The sequence below is a fragment of the Lepidochelys kempii genome, chromosome 23 (assembly GCF_965140285.1).
Source record: "Lepidochelys kempii isolate rLepKem1 chromosome 23, rLepKem1.hap1, whole genome shotgun sequence".
NCBI lineage: Eukaryota > Metazoa > Chordata > Testudines > Cheloniidae > Lepidochelys > Lepidochelys kempii.
Genome location: NC_136402.1, coordinates 16412968 through 16431809, shown reverse-complemented (window position 1 = coordinate 16431809; position 18842 = coordinate 16412968). Strand labels below are relative to the sequence as shown.

The 18842-nt window shown below is 64.0% G+C and overlaps 2 protein-coding genes across 2 annotated transcripts; one reads left to right on the top strand and one right to left on the bottom strand.

The window, feature by feature from the left end:
- Positions 1–315: 315 nt before the first annotated feature.
- GYS1 (glycogen synthase 1) lies at positions 316–15243 on the top strand. Its single transcript, XM_078850386.1, has 17 exons — positions 316–384; positions 1217–1393; positions 2454–2635; positions 3726–3917; positions 4232–4417; positions 4943–5087; positions 5318–5435; positions 6546–6666; positions 6943–7049; positions 7470–7529; positions 7772–7850; positions 8107–8220; positions 8310–8436; positions 8804–8899; positions 10709–10872; positions 11469–11549; positions 12946–15243. The coding sequence occupies exons 2-17, from the start codon at positions 1276–1278 to the stop codon at positions 13252–13254; spliced, it is 2199 nt and encodes a 732-aa protein (XP_078706512.1). The 5' UTR covers positions 316–384; positions 1217–1275; the 3' UTR covers positions 13255–15243.
- Positions 15244–16115: 872 nt separating this feature from the next.
- FTL (ferritin light chain) lies at positions 16116–18458 on the bottom strand. Its single transcript, XM_078850387.1, is given in 5 exon segments — positions 16116–16446; positions 16759–16884; positions 17027–17125; positions 17127–17174; positions 18214–18458. Coding segments are annotated over 5 exon segments (531 nt in total). The 5' UTR covers positions 18316–18458; the 3' UTR covers positions 16116–16290.
- Positions 18459–18842: the final 384 nt, after the last annotated feature.

Here is an 18842-nt window from a genome sequence, read left to right as displayed (position 1 = left end):
ACTAGATACCTCCTGAGGTCCCTTCCAACCCCGATAGTCTATGATTCTATGACCCCCCCCCGTACCTCTCCCCCGCCGCGCCACCTCTTCCTGCCCTGCTCCCCTCCCCCCTTTCCTGGAATTGGAGACACTTCCCCTTTAAGACCTTGGAGCACGTACACACCCCGCCCCCACGTGTCCCTCCCTTGCCGGTCACCGGCTACGTCAGCCAATCAGAGCCGGGGGTCTTCTGAGCGCTCCACTCAGAGTCGCGGGAGCGCAGTGGGGCGGGGCGCCGCGCGGGCCACACCCTGGGTGGGCGGGGCTCCGGGGCAGCACCGGGGGAGGGCGGGGTCACTCTGAGACCAGCGCTGCGGAGGGGCTGGCTGGAGGCGCTGCGGGGAGGTGAGTGGGGGTGGGGATGGGGAGTGAGCCCCCCCAGCATCCGGCCCCCCATGTCCCCCCAGATCTCCCTCCCTTGCCCTTCATGTCCCCCAGCCCCACATATCTCCCTCCCTGGCCCCCCATGTCCCCCAGCCCCACATATCTCCCTCCCTGGCCCCCCATGTCTCCCTCCCCTTCTCCTGGCCCCCCATGTCCCCCAGCCCCACATATCTCCCTCCCTGGCCCCCCATGTCTCCCTCCCCTACTCCTGGCCCCCCATGTCTCCCCGGCCCCTCATATTTCCTTCCCTGGCCCCCCATGTCCCTCTCCCCTTCTCCTGGCCCCCCCATGTCCCCCAACTCCCCATATCTCTGGCCCCCCATATCTCCCTCCCCTTTTCCTGGCCCCCCATGTCCCCCCAGCTCCCCATATCTCCTTCCCTGGCCCCCCATGTCCCCCTTCCCTTCTCCTGGCCCCCCATATCCCCCCAGATCCCAATATCCCCCAGACCCCCATATCTCCCTCCCCTTCCCCCAACCCCCCATATCTCCCTCCCCTTCTCCTTCCCCCTCCAAGTCCCCCCAGCTCCCCATATCCCCTGTGTCCCCCGTATCTCCCTCCCCGTCCCCCAACCCCTTCCCCCGTGTGCTCCCTGCATCCTCTAGCCCCCTCTTCCTCCTTTCCCCAGCACTCCCCCACCCCCGCTCCCAACTAGCCAAGGCTCTCACTCCCCCGCTTCCTGTGGGTCTGGGAGGTGGAGCTGCGGGGGGGTGTCCCAGGGCTCTGACCCCCATGTGGGCCTGCCCTGGGACAGGGGGCGAGCAGGGCTTATTGGCTCGGTCTGTCTCCCCAGCCCGCCACGCAGACCCCCCCCCCCCGTTGGCGACGCACTGCCCCCCAGCCTCAGCCGCCATGCCCCTGGCCCGCAGCGTCTCCGTCACCTCCCTGACGGGGCTGGAGGACTGGGAGGATGAGATCGACCTGGAGAACGCGGTCCTCTTCGAGGTGGCCTGGGAGGTGGCCAACAAAGGTGAGCCGGATGCCTGGGTTCTCTCCCAGGCTCCGAGAGGGGGGTGTGGGCCAGTGGCTGGGTGCCCCGATGGTTGCATTGGCAGTTGTGAGCTGCCAGGCCACGGCTCGCTGTGGGGCACAGCCCAGCGCCCTGTGGTGTAGGTGTCCCAGGCATCCCTCTATGGGATGAGGAGCATTAAGCAGAGGGGAAGAGCAGGGGGTTATGGGGGCCTGGCTCTGTGCCCCCCGCTGGAGCAGGCCCAGTGGGAGGAAATCCCCCCCCCCCAGCCCTGCTGCCCCTTCGGCCAAGCTGCGTTCCCATCTCCCTCGTTACATCTAATGGGCCCATTGCCTTGGCTTTGCGCCAGGGGCCGGGATGCCCATGGGGCCCCACTGGGGGCACGGGGCAGAGATGGACCGGCCCCAGTGCCCCTGCCGGCACTGGGGCATCGGCACTGATGGCCAGGGGGTGCTGGGCAGGGGCCCAGCAGGCGGCGCGCTTCCCTGGCAGGCAGTGTTGGCCCCAGTGATGTGGTGGGGGGCGCTGGGCTGGTGGGGGGCAGTATCTTTGGGGTGTGCTGTCCTGGCTTTGAGCCCTCTGGGTTGAAGCTCCCTGCTGCTTGCTTCACTTCCTGTCCTAAACTGCGTATACTGCAGGGGTATCTGGGACCCAAGCTGGTGGATGGAGATGCTGGTGCAGAGAAGGGGCCGGTCTGAGCTGGGGCTGGGTAACTGCGCCTTGGGGCAGCCCCTGGCAGGGGGCTCTGGGTGCGGGCTGGGGGCACCTGGGCCAGGCTTGAGGGGGGGAGACGACCTGGACCATGGAGGGGGTGTGCTAGAGTTGGGGAGGTGGGAGCGGTCACCTGCTTTGGGGATCTGGGGGGTTGAGAGCCCTGCTTGGGGGGGTACGGCGTAAGGGAGTCAATGGGGGGGCCCTTCTGCTGGGGGTTGGGGTGTGTATCGTCCCCCCACCCCCAGGTGTGGGGGCGGGGTCTGTGTATGGAGGCGGGCCCCCCCTCCCGGGTGTGGGGGTGGGTGCCTGGGGGGCTGTGTCTCTAACCCCCCTCTCCCCCCCGCAGTCGGGGGTATCTACACGGTGCTGCAGACCAAGGCCAAGATCACGTCGGACGAGTGGGGGGAGAATTACTTCCTGCTGGGGCCCTACCTGGAGCAGAACGTGCGCACCCAGGTGGAGCTGATCGACCCGCCCCACCCGGCCGTGCGGCGCACCATCGACACCATGAACGCCAAGGGCTGCAAGGTGAGAACCCGGCCGGGGGGGCAGGGGGCTGCGGGCCAGCCACTGCGAGGGGAGAGCCCCCCCCCCCCCACTCAGGGCGCCGTACGTGGCATAGTGACAGCCAGGGGGTGTTCGGGGGCCTCCTTGTGGTCTGCAGCGGGGGCGGGGCCTGATGTGACCCTGCTGCTCCCCAGGGTCCAAGGGGGGCCCCACCCATTCCTCAACCTCTATGTTGAGGTCCACTCTTCCTGACCAGAACAATTCCTCCACCCGTCTCCGATAGCCAGGCAGAGAACCCAGGAGTCCTGGCTCCCAGCCCCCCTGCTCTAACCACTAGACCTCACTCCCCTCCCAGAGCCAGGGAGAGAACCCAGGAGTCCTGGCTCCCAGCCCCCCTGCTCTAACCACTAGACCCCACTCCTGTCCCAGAGCCAGGGAGAGAACCCAGGAGTCCTGGCTCCCAGCCTCCCTGCTCTAACCACTAGACCTCACTCCCCTCCCAGAGCCAGGGAGAGAATCCAGGAGTCCTGGCTCCTAGCCTTTTAGGTCTCCTATTAGGACCGTCACCACCATCCCTGATGTTTTGGGGGTGTCTCATTCCCCCCGCCCAGCAGCCACCTCTGGGATGCCCAGCGGGCCCCCCCTCCCCCCCACAGCTTGGCTGGGTCCTCCGAGGGAGGCTATCTTTAGTAGTCAGGCTCAGGTTACCCCCGCAGGAAAGGTCACCCCCCCACACGCGTGATGTTTTTCTCTGGTGCTCAAAATATCTACCCTGACATCCCCTCCCTGGGGGGGGGGAGGGCTACGTTGGGGGGGTGTTGGCAAGTGGCTACCACCACCGGGCCCCAATCCCATTTTTGGGTGGGTTTCCCCTACCCCTGGGGTGACAGTTGGGGGGAGGTCCCCACTGGGTGTCGGGGGGCTCTGCGGGGCTTGGTCCATGGGCCTGTGATGAGGAGAGGCCTTGGGGCAGTTGGTTTGGGGGCCGGGGTCCTGCTGGGTGCTTGGTGTCAGAGGCCCCTGGGTGTGGTTTGGGGATCCAAGTGGGGGGCCCCTGGGTGTTGTGTGGAAGCCCCGGGGCTCCTCTCCCCTCTCACCCCTGCCCCCCCAGGTGTACTTTGGGCGCTGGCTCATCGAGGGGGGCCCCTATGTGGTGCTGCTGGACGTGGGGGCCACGGCCTGGAGCCTGGACCGCTGGAAGACGGAGCTGTGGGACAGCTGCACCATCGGGGTGCCCTGGTACGACCGGGAGGCCAACGACGCCGTCCTCTTCGGCTTCCTCACCGCCTGGTTTCTTGGCGAGGTGCGGGGTGGGGGGGAAGGGTGGGGGTGGGTTAATGCTGCCTGAGAGCCCCCAGCTCTGCCCACAGCGCCCCCTAGGCCAGCCTGTTGCTGGCCCCCCGAGCACCCCATTTCCTGGTACGCTGCAAATAGAACCGAGGCGTCCTGGCTCCCAACTCCCTCTGACCCACCAGATCCCCCTCCCCTTCCAGAGCACGGGAGAGAACCCAGGCGTCCTGGCTCCCAACCCCACCCCTGCTCTAACCACTAGACCCCACTCCCCTCCTGGCGCGGAGAGAGAACCCAGGCGTCCTGACCAGACTCTCTCTGCCCCAGTTCGTGGCTCAGTGCGAGGAGAAGCCGTTTGTCATCGGCCATTTCCACGAGTGGCTGGCCGGCATCGGGCTCATCCTGTGTCGTACCCGCAAGCTGCCGGTGGCCACCATCTTCACCACACACGCCACGCTGCTGGGGCGGTACCTGTGCGCGGGCAGCGTCGACTTCTACAACAACCTGCACGCCGTGAGTCGGGGGGCGCCCCGGGGTTCGTGGTCCCCTCCCGGAGCTGGGGAGAGAACCCAGGCGTCCTGGCTCCCGGCCCCCTCCTGCCCTAACTGCTACACCCCATTCCCCTCCCGGAGCCGGGGAGAGAACCCAGGCGTCCTGGCTCCCGGCCCCCTCCTGCCCTAACTGCTACACCCCATTCCCCTCCCGGAGCCGGGGAGAGAACCCAGGCGTCCTGGCTCCCGGCCCCCCCCTGCCCTAACTGCTACACCCCATTCCCCTCCCGGAGCTGGGGAGAGAACCCAGGTGTCCTGGCTCCCAGCCCCCCCTGCCCTAACTGCTACACCCCATTCCCCTCCCGGAGCCGGGGAGAGAACCCAGGTGTCCTGGCTCCCGGCCCCCTCCTGCCCTAACTGCTACACCCCATTCCCCTCCCGGAGCTGGGGAGAGAACCCAGGTGTCCTGGCTTTCCTTTGCTTCCCCTCCCTGGGTTCTACCCTACTCTGGGGCGTTACAACTTTGCCCTTTCTCGCCCCGCCCCAGTTTAATGTGGACAAGGAGGCCGGGGACCGGCAGATTTACCACCGTTATTGCATGGAGCGGGCCGCCGTGCACTGCACCCACGTTTTCACCACCGTGTCCCAGATCACGGCCGTGGAGGCTGAGCACCTGCTCAAGAGAAAACCTGGTGAGGGTCTGGGGGCGAGGGGCCCCTCCGGGGCGGGACGCGGGGGCTGGGTTTGCAGGGACCCCTCCTCTGGTTCTGGGATCCAGCCCCTCTGGAGGGGAGCGCGGGGGCTTATGGAGCAGCCACCTAGAACAGGGTGGGGAAGAACGGGCCCGGTTATTTCCCACTAATGGCTGCCCCGTGTCTCCTCGCTGGTGGCCCCCTTTTCCTGCACCCCCCCGCCCCCTCAGATCTGGTGACCCCCAACGGCCTGAATGTCAAGAAGTTCTCCGCCATGCACGAGTTCCAGAACCTCCACGCCCAGAGCAAGGCCCGCATCCAGGAGTTCGTCCGGGGGCATTTCTATGGGTGAGTCCCTGACACCTCAACTTCCCGGGCTTCTGGGGCGCCCCAACCTGCTCGGTCCCGCAGGCACAACCTCGGAACGGTATCCCCAATGCCACTCTGGGAGAACCCAGGAGTCCTGGCTCACACCCGCCCCCCGCTGTAACCCACTAGACCCCACTCCTCTCCCAGAGCCAGGGATTGGACCCAGGAGTCCTGGCTCCCAGCCCCTCCCAACCCTCCCCATACCCACTGGACACCACACCCCTCCCAGAGCTGGGGATAGAGCCCAGGGGTCCTGGCTCCCAGCCCCCCCATCTCCAACTCACTGGACCCTGCGCCTTTCCTGCTGGAATTCCCCTCAGCGCCCCCTTCTGGCTGCTGGTAATACTGCACCTGCTGACTCTTTACTACCCCCTTGAGGTGCTCTAGAGGACTAAGGGGACATGTGAGGTCAGATTCCTACCCCCACATTTTCACCCCAGTGCTAGGTGCAGTATGACAGTTGGACTCCTCCTGGGTGGGGATGCAGCTGGTTCTGGGCTGGGGCGCGGGGGCTGGGTACACGGGGACCCCTCGCCCGGCGCTGGGCTGGGGCGCGGGGGCTGGGTACACGGGGACCCCTCGCCCGGCGCTGGGCTGGGGCGCGGGGGCTGGGTACACGGGGACCCCTCGCCCGGCGCTGGGCTGGGGCGCGGGGGCTGGGTACACGGGGACCCCTCGCCCGGCGCTGGGCTGGGGCGCGGGGGCTGGGTACACGGGGACCCCTCGCCCGGCGCTGGGCTGGGGCGCGGGGGCTGGGTACACGGGGACCCCTCGCCCGGCACGGGGATGCGGCTGGCTCTGGGGTGGGGCACGGGGGCTGGGTACACGGGGACCCCTCGCCCGGCGCTGGGATGCGGCTGGCTCTGGGGTGGGGCGCGGGGGCTGGGTACACGGGGACCCCTCGCCCGGCGCTGGGATGCGGCTGGCTCTGGGGTGGGGCGCGGGGGCTGGGTACACGGGGACCCCTCGCCCGGCGCTGGGAGGTGGCGCACGGCCTGTGTATATGGGGACCCCTCACCTGGCGCTGGGATGCGGCTGGCTCTGGGGTGGGGCGCGGGGGCTGGACATTCAGGGGTTTCTCTGCCCCAGGCACCTGGACTTTAACCTGGATAAGACCCTGTTCTTCTTCATCGCCGGGCGCTACGAATTCTCCAACAAGGGGGCCGACATCTTCCTGGAGGCGCTGGCCCGACTCAACTACCTGCTCCGGGTAACAGGAGTTCCCTGCCCGCTTGGGGGGAGGAGACCCCCGTGCTGTGGGGTCCCTTGTCCCGTCTCCCCACGCTCTGGGGGTTCGGGTGAGGCCCCCCCGTTGCCTGCCATCTCGGGTGGGGGCCGGTCAGCAGGGGTCAGACAAACCCCTGGCAGCAGAGGGGGAGCAGTGAGGAGGAGTCTCTGGGTTGGGGGCTGGGCCATTCCAAGAGCCCCCGTCCCTGCTGGGGACTGGCCACGGGCCCCCCACTCACCCCCTCTGCCCCCCCCCCAGGTGAACGGCAGCCAGGTGACTGTGGTGACCTTCTTCATCATGCCGGCTCGCACCAACAACTTCAACGTGGAGACCCTCAAGGGGCAGGCCGTGCGCAAGCAGCTCTGGTGAGCCCCTCCCCATGGACCCAGGCGTTCGGGCTTCTCCCGCCCTAACCGCCAGACCCCATCCCCCACCCAGAGCCGAGCCAGGGAGAGAACCCAGGCGTCCGGGCTCCCCCCCCCCGCCCTAACCGCCAGACCCCATCCCCCACCCAGAGCCGGGGAGAGAACCCAGGCGTCCGGGCTCCCCCCAGCCCTAACCACCAGACCCCATCCCCCACCCAGAGCCGAGCCAGGGAGAGAACCCAGGCATCCGGGCCCCCCCACTGCCCTAACTGCCAGACCCCATCCCCCACCCAGAGCCGGGGAGAGAACCCAGGCGTCCGGGCTCCAAGTCCCCCCACTCTAACCACTAGACCCCGCTCCTGTCCTAGGGCCGGGGAGAGAACCCAGGCGTCCGGGTTCCCAGTGTCTCTCTCTCTGCAGGGACACGGCCAATGCCGTGAAGGAGAAGTTCGGGAAGAAGTTGTACGAGTCGTTGCTGGTGTAAGTCCCTCCCCCCGACTCCCCTGAGTTCAGTGGTCCAGGGGGCAGCACGGTGAGGTGCAGGGGGGCTGTAGCCGGGGGGCAGAGGGATGTGCAGGGAGGTAGGCGGGATATATGGGGCAGGGGGCTCTGGGCTGTGAGGGGCCCCTTGTGGGGCGGGGAGCTGGGAAAAGGAGTTGGGGGGCATCTAGTTCTGGACTTTGCCCCCCCACTAACACCCCACTTCCCCCCCACCCCCTCAGTGGGAACCTCCCCGACATGAACAAGATGCTGGACAAGGAGGATTTCACCATGATGAAGAGAGCGATATTCGCCACCCAGGTACCCGGACACCTGGGTTTTCTCCTGGGGCGGGGAGAGGGGGGGTCTGGAAGCTATCCCCAGCTCTGGGAAGGGAGTGGGGTTCAGTGGTGAGGGCAGGGGGAAGGGAGGGGCTGGAAACCTGGGTCCAATCCTGGCTCTGGGAGAGGAGTGGGGTCTCATGGGGTCGAGCGGTGGGGGCTGGGAGCCCGGACGCCTGGGTCCAGTCCTGCGTCGGTGAAGCCTCCCTGGGCTGACAGGCATCCGTCCGTCCTAGCGTCACTCCTTCCCCCCCGTCTGCACCCACAACATGCTGGACGACTCTACGGACCCCGTCCTCAACACCATCCGGCGCCTCGGGCTGTTCAACAGCAGCGCTGACCGCGTCAAGGTGAGCCGGGGGGGCGGCCCCGCGGGGCAGGGACAAGGGGGGTGGGGTGATCTCCTGCCGGGGGTAACCCTCCCCCTCTCCGCCCCCAGGTCATCTTCCACCCCGAGTTCCTGTCTTCCACCAGCCCCCTGCTGCCCGTGGACTACGAAGAGTTCGTCCGGGGCTGCCACCTAGGGGTCTTCCCCTCCTACTATGAGCCGTGGGGCTATACGCCAGGCAAGGAACTGGGGCACCCAGCGCTTGGGGTTCCCCCCTGTGGCAGGGAGTGGAGTGGGGAGGGCTGGGAGCCAGGACTCCTGGGTTCTGTCCCCGGCTCTGGGAGGGGAGTGAGGTCTAGTGGTTAGAGCGGGGGGGCTGGGAGCCAGGACTCCTGGGTTCTGTCCCCAGCTCTGGATGAGGGGTCCCTGTATACCCAGCCCCCACGCCCCAGCTGGTGGATATCCATGGGCCATTACGCTCTGTGGTTTGGGACGTCAGTTGGTCAGGAGGGGACTATGCGGGCAGGGGAAGGGGGTATATGCACCCAGCTGTTCCCCCACCTCGCCCCCTGGTCTAACCCTCCCTCTCCCACCCCCACCCCCAGCTGAATGTACTGTCATGGGGATTCCCAGCATCTCTACCAACCTCTCCGGGTTCGGTTGCTTCATGGAAGAGCATATCGCTGACCCGTCGGCCTACGGTGAGTCCCGGGTCCCCTACCCCACGACCCGGGGGAATTGTTCCCTGGCCAGTCCCCCTCCCTGGGTAAAACGAACACCTTGTGTCCCGGCTAAATCCGACCAGCATCCGCGCCCAGCACCGGGATCACGGGAGCCCTGTCTCCGCTAGAGTGACGCACCCGGGATCCAATCTCCATTTCCCCGACAGACGGGGATCGAGTCTCCTCTCCCCAACCCTTCTCTGCTCAGCTAAATGCCGGCGCTCCTGGGGGTCTCTCGCTCACTTTCCGGCCCTCGCATCCTTCTCCAGCCCCTCTGCAATTTACCATCGTCCTCCTTGAGATGGGAGCCCCAGAGCCGGGTGCAGCATCCCAGCCGCCCCAGGGCCAGCTCCAGAGGCGAGAGACCCTCTCTGCTTGGGCTCGCCATCTCCCCGTTCGCACAGCCCAGGGCCCATGGGGTGCCGCTGATCGCCCACCATGCTGCTCCCCAGGAGAGAGGCCACCCCAGCCTGTACGTGCGGCGTTCTCTGGTCCTAGACGGAGCCTTGTGCCCCTAGCTGTATTAACGTGCAGCGTGTTTCCTTGGGCCCGGCTTACCCAGCGAGCTGGTCACCCTGCATCACTGACCCCTCCTCTGCATTGGTTCCCGCACCCCCAGTGTGTGGGTCGTCTGCAAACTTTGTCAGTGAGGATTTGATGATTTCCCTTAGGTCACTGATTAAGAACAGTCAGTAGCGGGGGGGCGGGCCTAGAAACCTGCCCACTCGAAGGCGGTGCCCCATTTACAATCCCCTTGTGAGACCTATTGGCTGGCCAGTTTTTAATCCATTTAACGTGGGCTGTGTTACTGTTCTATCTTCTGGTGTTTTGATCTTAATGTCGTGTAGCACCACACAGAAGCCTGAATAGATCACATCAGCGCCATTACCTGTGTCATTCAAATTTCTAATTTCACCTGAAAAGGTGTGATGTTAGTTGGATGGGATCTATTTTCCATAGTCCCTTATTGATTGGATTTAATTACCTTGTCCCTCTTCAGTTCTTTAAGTCCCACATCAGCCATTTCATCGTCTTGCCTGGGATCGATGTCTGATTGATAGGCCTATAATTATCCAGGTCACAGATTAGCTTTCTTCCAGTTTTTTTTGGAACTTCCCCAGGGTTTCAAGATTTATTGAAAATCAATGGTCCAGCGAGCTCCTTGGCCAGCTCTTTTAAAACCCTCGGATGCAAGTTTTTGGGACATGCTGATTTTAAAATGTCTAGCTTTAGTTGCTGCTGTTTAACCTCCTCCAGAAAGCCTGCTGCAATGGAAAGTGTTTCATCGTCATATGATCTGACTACGTGATCTGGCTTTTTCCCAAACACAGAACATTTACTGAACACTTCTGCTTTTTCTGCATTGTTATTTACAATTCTATCATTTTCATCTAGTAATGGACCCATTCCATTGTTAGGATTTATTTTGTTCCTAATACACTGAAAACTAAATCAACCCTTCTTATTGTCCTTAACTCTGCTGGTCATAGAGTTCGCCTTGTCCTTTAGCTTCCCTTATCGATTTTCTACAATCCCTGATTTAAATGCTTTGTCACCTTCCCCTTGATTCCACTTGTTATATATTGTCTTTATTTTGTATAGTTGCCTTCAATTCCCCCATGAGCCAAGGTGGTTTTTTAACCTACCTTGGTGATTGTGGCTTTTCAGGTCTCTAATAGAACATCCTTGGGATTGTTCCCCAGTGCCAGTGGGGTCTAGTGAGTTAGAGCAGGGGAGCTGGGAGCCAGGACTCCTGGGTTCTCACTCCCTCCCCACTCCCCCCACCAGGGATCTACATCCTGGACCGGCGGTTTCGGGCGCTGGATGACTCCTGCACCCAGCTGACGTCCTTCCTGTACAGCTTCTGCCAGCAGAGCCGGCGCCAGCGTATCATCCAGCGCAACCGGACCGAGCGCCTCTCTGACCTGCTGGACTGGAAGTACCTGGGCCGGGTGAGTGGAGGCGGGGGATGGAAGTGGGGAAGCTGGGTGGATGGGGGTAGCGCTGGTTGCGGGTATGGAAGTGGGGGCAAGGCTGGGGGAGTGGGGGTGGAGCGGGGGGCGCTGGCGGGGGTATGGAAGTGGGGGCGCCGGGGGAGTGGGGGGTGGGGCTGGGGGCAGGGCTGGGGGAGACGGAGTGAGGTGGTGGTGGGGGTATGGAAGTTGGGGCAAGGCTGGGGGAGCGGGGGTGGGGCTGGAGGGGGTACGGAAGTGGCGGGACCACAGAGACAAGGTGACATGGGTCTGGGGGCTATGGGGCAGTGTTTGGGGGGGGCCCAGACTCAGTAATGGGACAGGACCCAGTGACGTCCCCCAGTGCAGCCCCCTACGCTGAGGCAGGGAGTACTGGGGGTGGGAAATCCCTGGGCCAGGCCATGTCGGGGAAGAGCTGGTGTGGGGGGCAGGAGGGGAGAATGGCCTCCATGGGAACTCACCTGCTGGGGAGAACCTGCTGCTGTCAGAGGCTGACATGGAGGGTGGGGGGGGGCAGGGCAGGGGGAGGTCCTGACCCAGTCCTCCATAACCCCCTTGTTTCTGCCCCCCACCAGTATTACATGTCCGCCCGACACATGGCGCTCGCCAAGGCCTTTCCCGACAACTTCACCTACGAGCCCCCGGAGGAGACAGCGGTGAGTGCGAGACCCTGCATCACCACCCCCACCCCGAGGGGCCCCATATACTCAGCCCCACTCCAAGGAGCCTTGCATACCCAGCCCCTGCCCCACCCCAGAGAGTATTGCATTTCTGTGCTGGGTGAGGGGTCCCTGTGTTCCTGGCCCCTGCATTCCCCCACATCCCCACCCATGAGGGATCCCTGTGTACCCAGCTCTTGTGTTTTCCCCACCTTGCCCACAAGGGGTCCCTGCATCCTGCTCCCAAGGGTTTCCTGTGTATCCAGACCCTGTGCGTGCCCCTGCCCCGAGGGGTCCCTGCATCTCCAGCCCCTGCGTGTCCCCTGTGACGGGTTCGGTCACAGGTGACAGTCCCAAGGGGGTCTCCGATGTGCTGAAACTACCTCTGAGCCCGTTTTCCCTGCCAGTTTGGGACTTCAGAACCCTGCCTTGTTGAGCCAGACACGCTATGTCTGCTGCACCCCAGATCTAGGGTCTGGACCATGCCCCCAAAGCTGCAGACTTAACGGAAAACAACTTAGAAAGTGTTCCTGTCTCCAGCACCCAGACACCCAGCTCCCAATGGGATCCAAACCCCAAATAAATCCATTTTACTCTGTATAAAGCTTATACAGGGTAAAGTCCTAAATTGTCCGCCCCCTATAATGCTGATAGAGAGAGATGCACAGCTGTTTGCTCCCCCAGGTATTAATTACTTACAATTAATAAACAAAAGTGATTAAGTGTAAAAAGATAGGATCTAAGTGGTTTCAAGGAATAACAGAACAAAGTAAGTTACCAAGCAAAATAAAACAAAACACACAAGCCTAAGACATTAAGAAACTGAATACAGGTAAATCTCGCCCTCAGAGCTGTTCCAATAAGCTTCTTTCACAGACTAGGCTCCTTCCTAGTCTGGGCCCAGTCCTTTCCCCTGGCACTGTCCTTGTTCGTTCCAGCTCAGGTGATAACTAGGGGATTTCTCACAACTGGCCCGCAGGTATGCAGTGGAGGCTTGCAGGTAAACAGCGCCATTCACAGGTCACTGATTCTGAAGCACTCTTAATGCCTTCCACTTAATATGTCTACATCAGGGATCCACATTTGTCTTATTCTCCTAACGCCAGACATGGAAATAATACCTGCAAACAAACAGATGACCATGCTCAGGAGATCAGGCTTTGTAATGACGCCTTACAAGAGACCTTTTGCATGAAGCATATTCCAGTTACAGCATCTTCACACTTACAAACGTATTTTTATAAAGCATCTGGAGTGTACCGTCCGCGCCCCCCCACCCCGCCCCCGAGGGGCCGGGCGAGGGGTCTCCGTACAACCGGCCCCCACCCTGTGCAGCTGCGTCTGGGCACCGGCGTTACCACGCACATCTCTCTCTCTCTCTCTGTCCGCGCAGGCCCAGGGATTCCGCTACCCCCGCCCGGCCTCCGTGCCCCCTTCGCCCTCCATCTCCCGCCACTCCAGCCCCCACCACAGCGAGACGGAGGACGACGACGAGCGCTACGACGAGGAGGAGGAGGCGGAGAAGGATCGGCGCAACATCAAGCCCCCGGCCATGACGGGCCCCATCTCCGAGTGGCGCAAGCCGCCCAAGAAGGGCTGCAGTGAGGCTAGTACCTCCTCCAATGCCTCCACCCCCACCATGCCCTCCAGCCCCAGCGACCTCAGCAGCCCCACCAGCTCCATCAACGAGGAGAGGAACTAGGGGGGCGTCTAGACTGGTCTAGAACTAGGGGGTGCCCCCCCCAGGCACAATGGTTATAAGCAACCCCCGCGGTCCCCGTCCTCTGCTTCTGGCTCTCCCTCTAGAACCCACCCTCCCCTTTTGCTGGGTTCTAGATCGCCGACGCTAGGTTCTAGATCATTCAAAACCGGGGCGACACCCTCCCCTGCGAGAGATGAACATCTCCCTCCTGCCCCCTATCCTCTGCTTCTGGCTCTCCCTCAGGACCCCCAAAGTGATGGGGTGTTTGTGTTGTAGACCAATGGCATGGGTGTTCTAGAGTACACTCTCCAAGGTGCTCCAGGACCCTGTGGGCTACAGGCTCTGGCCTGCCCCTCCAAACTGTCTAGAACGACCTCCGTGTTGTCTGCAGCACTTTGGATCTTACTAGTGTTTGCAGCTGCCAACGTTCGGAGGGGGAGATGGGGGCTCTTGAATGGTTTGGGCTAGGAGCGAAGTCAGCTGCTGTCTAGGGAGAAGCCTGGTCAGGAACGGCGCCTGGCTCTACGGTGTAGGATTGGTCTGGATCATTCTAGAATGATTCTCACTCCAGGATGCAGAGCAGCCCTGGGTTTTCATGTTTGGGAGATCTAGATTGTTCTAGAGTTCTGTGTATTAAAATGGGGGCTGTGACATCTAGTATGGGGCATGCCCCTCAGGCATGTAGGGTACCCATACATGATTCTGGAGTGCAGCATCGGGTAATGTTGGGGGTTCTGGAGCAGTCTAGAATGGGGCCTCCTGTAAGATTTTGATTGGATTGTTTGGGAGTGATGTGACAGATGGGGTTCTGGAACTGTTTAGAAGGAGGGGCAGTCTAGAATGTGACCCTGCTACCGAGTGCGGTGACGTCTGAACCGTTCTGGATCCCTCTAGAACTCAGTGCAATGAAGGAGTTGGGGCCATATGTAGAAGTCCACATTGTCATGGTCTAGATCAGTCCAGAACATTGCATGGTCACGAGGGGATGAATGGTGTTGGGTGTTCTGGAGGGGATGTCTTGAATGGCGTCTCTGGGAAGGGGGAAGCACGGGCGGGTGCTGTGAACGAAGGGAGATGGGTTGGTTCCTAACTTCTGGAATGAGCTCCACCTAGATCATTCTAGAAGAGCGTGTGCTGGGGGTCCCGGCCTTCTCGAAGTGTTCTGCAGCACTCCTGTGGTCTGGCGAGCATAGCCGAGGAAAGAGGTGGTCTAGATCATTCTAGAGCATTGTGTGTAGGATGGAAAGAGGCTGCCAGGGACCAGGTTCTAGATTGTTCTAGCAGTGTCAGGGCATGTGCTGGAGGCCCAAACTGCCTGGCACATGTTCTAGGTTGTTGGAAGTCACTAGACACCAGCGTGGCTGGGCTGGAACGTCTTGCAGGGTTTTGATCGTTCTCGGGGGTTCGGGATTCGGTTGCTTGGTTCTAGATCACTCCATGCTCCTGCGGAGGGCGTTGCTGTAGAACATTGCGTGCTCTGGGCCAATGATGGGGCTGCAGGAAGGCTCCAGGATGCTGCATGCGGGTGCAGTCTGCTCGTGTGTGTCCCCACCCCCTCCCTGACCTCCAATAACAGACCAGTCGAGAGCCCAGCTGCTGGAGATCTAGAACGCTGCTCCCTCCTGGCGCCATCTGCTGGGGAGCGGTGGGGAGGGGTCACACAGCTGGACCTGCTGCTGACGTGCAACCACCTCTGGGGGAGGGGGTCCACACAGGGCTCCCCTTGCCTGCCAGTTTCCCAGCAACCCCAACACAAGGAAAATCATGCCTCAAAACCCTTTGGGCTGCCATCCCTTGGGCCCCCCGCTCTGTGCCCGGGCCGGGTGCTGCACCCAGGGGGGCCTCTGTGGGGTGAGGGCTTCCACTCACCCCCGGGCGCGTGTATTTTATTTATGGCTGTTGCAAATGTCGTCGCTTGGTTTCATTTTTGTCTCTCCCAGGCCCCAGGGAGCCTGGCCGGGCCTAGGAATAAACGTCCGCTAAACTCCGCGTCCCTCCATCATGCAGCTGTGTCTGGGGCGGGGCGCAGAGGGGTGGGGTATGCAGGACCCCTCGCCCAGCGCTGAGATACAGCACCAGCAGCTGGGTATAAGGGGATCCCTCGGTTGGTGCTGAGACGCCACCCCGCTGGGGTAGGGGGCGGGGGCTGGTTAGAGGGGGACCCCTCCCTCAGCGGGCACTGGGATGTGGGGGCTGGGGATACGAAGACCCTTAGCCCCGCACTGAGATGCAGCCCTTCTGGGGTGGGGCACCAGGGCTGGGTATATGGGGACCCCTCTGCCCATGCTGGGGTGGGGCACCGGGACTGTGTATATGGGGACCCCTTGCCTAGGTGGAGATGCGACCTGTTTGGGGTGGGGTGGTGGGTAGGATTCTAGCCTTTTGCATCTCCCTGCTCGGGGTAAGATTGTGGGGGGCGCCCCTGGTGCAGCTGAGCCAAGCCCTTGTTGCAAGGGGGCACTCGGTCCCTCCCAGCCAAACACCCGGGTGCCCCCTTCCAGCACTGAGTTTGGGGAGCTCCTGGCTGGCACTGCTGGGATGCTGCTCACAGGGTGGGGGGGAGCAGGGGCAGGGACCCCCAGGACTCCAACCCAGTATAAGGGGGCAGAGTGAGCAGCTGCCCCCCCCCTGCGGTTAATGCCATTAGGCACCCCATTAACCAGCTGGGGAGTGCCAAGCTGGGGGGAGGGAGACTGGTGATGGGAGGGGACGTGCCCCCCCACCTCGGCAGGGGTTAGTGTGGTGTGTGTGGGGGAAATGGGGAGCCAGGACTCCTGGGTTCTGCCATGGGGTTTGCAAGAGGAGTGGGCGGGTCTAGAGGTCAGGACGCCTGGGTCCCCAGCCAGACACCTCACACAGCCTGAGTGCTAATGCCAAGCTTTTATTCAATGCCAGTTACAGACTTTGGAGGGGCTGGGTCACCCCGTGATTGGCAGGCGGGGTGAGGGGGTGCATACCCCATGATCAGCGGGGGGGGGGCTCCGGCCCAGCTGGGCAGCAGGATTTAAAGGGCCGGTGCCGCGGGCAGCTCGGGGCTCAGCTGCTGTCGTGCAGGGTGAGCCGGTCGAAGAGATACTCGCCCAGCCCCCCCTCGGCCGCCCCGACACGCCGCAGGTTGGTCACGTGGTCGCCCAGCTTCTTGAGGAGCTTCACCTCCTCGTCCAGGTAGTGGGTCTCCAGGAAATCGCACATCTGGGGGGCGGGAGAGGACAGTTAGAGACGGGGGGGGGTCCTCTTGGGCCTTCCCCCCACAGGACTCCTGGGTTCTATCCATGGTTTTGGCAGGGGAGGGGGGGTCTAGTGCTAAGAGCAGAGGTGGGCTGGGTGCCAGGACTCCTGGGTTCTCTCCCCAGCTTGCAGAGGGGTGGAGGGTCTAGCGGTTACAGCAGGGTGGGGGCTGGAAGCCAGGTCTCCTGGGTTCTCTCCCCGGCTCTGGGAGGGGGGGTCTGGGGGATAGAGCCCAGGGGCCCAGCCTCCTGGGTTCCCACAGGGTGGGTCACTCACGTGTGGGTCCGCGTGGCTCGTGGCCACCTTGTGCAGGTCCAGCAGCGCCTGGTTGATGGTTTTCTCCAGCTTCAGGGCGAAATCCATGGCGGCCGCCCCGTTCCCCCACTCGTCCTGCTCCGGTTTCTTGCAGGGGGGGAAGGGGGAGGGGGTTAGGGCTGTGCCCGGGGGGGGGGGGGGGAGATGGTGTCCCCCTCAAAACCTTCCCATCCCCCCCAGCATCCCTCCCTCCTGCCCCACCAAGCTGCCCCCCCCGCCCCCGGCTCACCTGGATGGCCTGCAGGAGGATGCGGCCCCCCCGGCGGTTCTGGAAACCCAGCATCCGCTCGGCCTGTTCCCGCTTCTCGCCCGCCAGGTGCCGGAAGAAACTCGGAGAAATGGGCCAACGCCACATCGTCCCGGTCGAAGAAATACCCCTGGGGGGGGGCAAGAGACATCGGTGAGCCCTGACGGTGGAGCAGCTCCCCACGGCCCCCAGACCAGGAATCGGGGAAAGGCCCCCCACCCCGAGAGTCCCTACAGCTGGGGGGGGGGGAGACCTGTGAAACCAGGGACTGCCCCAGAGTTCCCCCCCGGACCCCTAAATCCAGAGACCCCCCCCACAGCACCTGCCCGCAGGGGACAGCTCCACCCCAGGGGTGATTAATGATTAACGGGGGGGGAGGTTGGGGGGGGGGGGGGGATCCATGGAGCCTGGACTCTGCCCTAGGAGAGCCTAGTAAACAACAGAGGGTGGGGCTGGAGGGGGTGTGCGCGACCAGGCAACCAGAGCTGGTACCTAGGGGTGGGGGGACAAAAGTCTGTGCCCTGGGGACAGGCATGTAGGAAGGGCGGGTCTAGGAACCAGGACTCCGGGGTTCTCTCCCCAGCTCTGGGAGGGGAGCGGGGGGCAGAGGCCGGGGCGGGGGGCAGGACTCCGGGGTTCTCCCCGGCGCCGGGGAGGGGAGGCGGGGGGCAGAGGCCGGGGCGGGGGGCCGGGGGCAGGACTCCGGGGTTCTCCCCGGCGCCGGGAGGGGGAGCGGGGGGCAGGACTCCGGGGTTCTCCCCGGCGCCGGGAGGGGAGCGGGGGGCAGAGGCCGGGGCGGGGGGGCCGGGGGCAGGACTCCGGGGTTCTCCCCGGCGCCGGGAGGGGAGCGGGGGGGCAGAGGCCGGGGCGGGGGGGCCGGGGGCAGGACTCCGGGGTTCTCCCCGGCGCCGGGAGGGGAGCGGGGGGGCAGAGGCCGGGGCGGGGGGCGGGGGGCAGGACTCCGGGGTTCTCCCCGGCGCCGGGAGGGGAGCGGGGGGGCAGAGGCCGGGGCGGGGGGCCGGGGGCAGGACTCCGGGGTTCTCCCCGCGCCGGGAGGGGAGCGGGGGGCAGAGGCCGGGGCGGGGGGCGGGGCGGGGGGCAGGACTCCGGGGTTCTCCCCGGCGCCGGGAGGGGAGCGGGGGGCAGAGGCCGGGCCGGGGGGCGCTCACCAGGGACTGGTAGCTGTAGCTGGCTCGCAGCAGCTGGTTCACCAGGCGGTTGGTGCCGGCTTCGCTCTCGGGGTCGTAGTTCTGGCGGATCTGGGAGCTCATGGCGCTGGCGGGGTGCCCGGGGGGTGCTGGGTGGTCTCGGGGGGGTGCTGTGGGTGCCCGGGGGGTCTCGGGGGGTGCGGGGCGGTCTCGGGGGTGCGGAGGCTCCGTTCAAACACTGTTGAAGCAAGAGCCGGGGGGTCTGTGGGGTCTGGGGCGCTGGCGGGGACCCTTTATACCGCCCCACCGCGGCTCTTCCCGGCTCTGCCCGCCCCCCGCCGCTAGCAGCCACCGACACGCCCCACAAGCCGGGGGGAGGGGCTGGGAGCCAGGACGCCTGGGTTCGCTCCCCTGTCTGGGAGGCTGATGGAGAGAGAGAAGCAGCCCCTCCCCCCCCCCGCCCCAGCTGCCCCCTCCAGACTCTGACTCAGCACAAACCTACCCCATCGTCCCACCCCCAGGACTGACGTCAGCATGACTCGGCAACCCCCCCAGCCCTTGGGCTGTTCCCTTCATTGCCCCCCCCCCCGCAGGGCTGAGCTCATGTGACCACCAAAAGGCAGAGAACCCAGGAGTCCTGGCTCCCAGCC

Excerpts from the sequence above, each read along its gene's own strand:
- GYS1 (XM_078850386.1), top strand. The coding sequence starts at position 1,276 with ATGCCCCTGGCCCGCAGCGTCTCCGTCACCTCCCTGACGGGGCTGGAG. Across the intron at positions 7,050-7,469 it reads GCCGTGCGCAAGCAGCTCTG|GGACACGGCCAATGCCGTGA; the intron begins GTGAGCCCCTCC and ends CTCTCTCTGCAG. Across the intron at positions 7,851-8,106 it reads GAGCGATATTCGCCACCCAG|CGTCACTCCTTCCCCCCCGT; the intron begins GTACCCGGACAC and ends CGTCCGTCCTAG.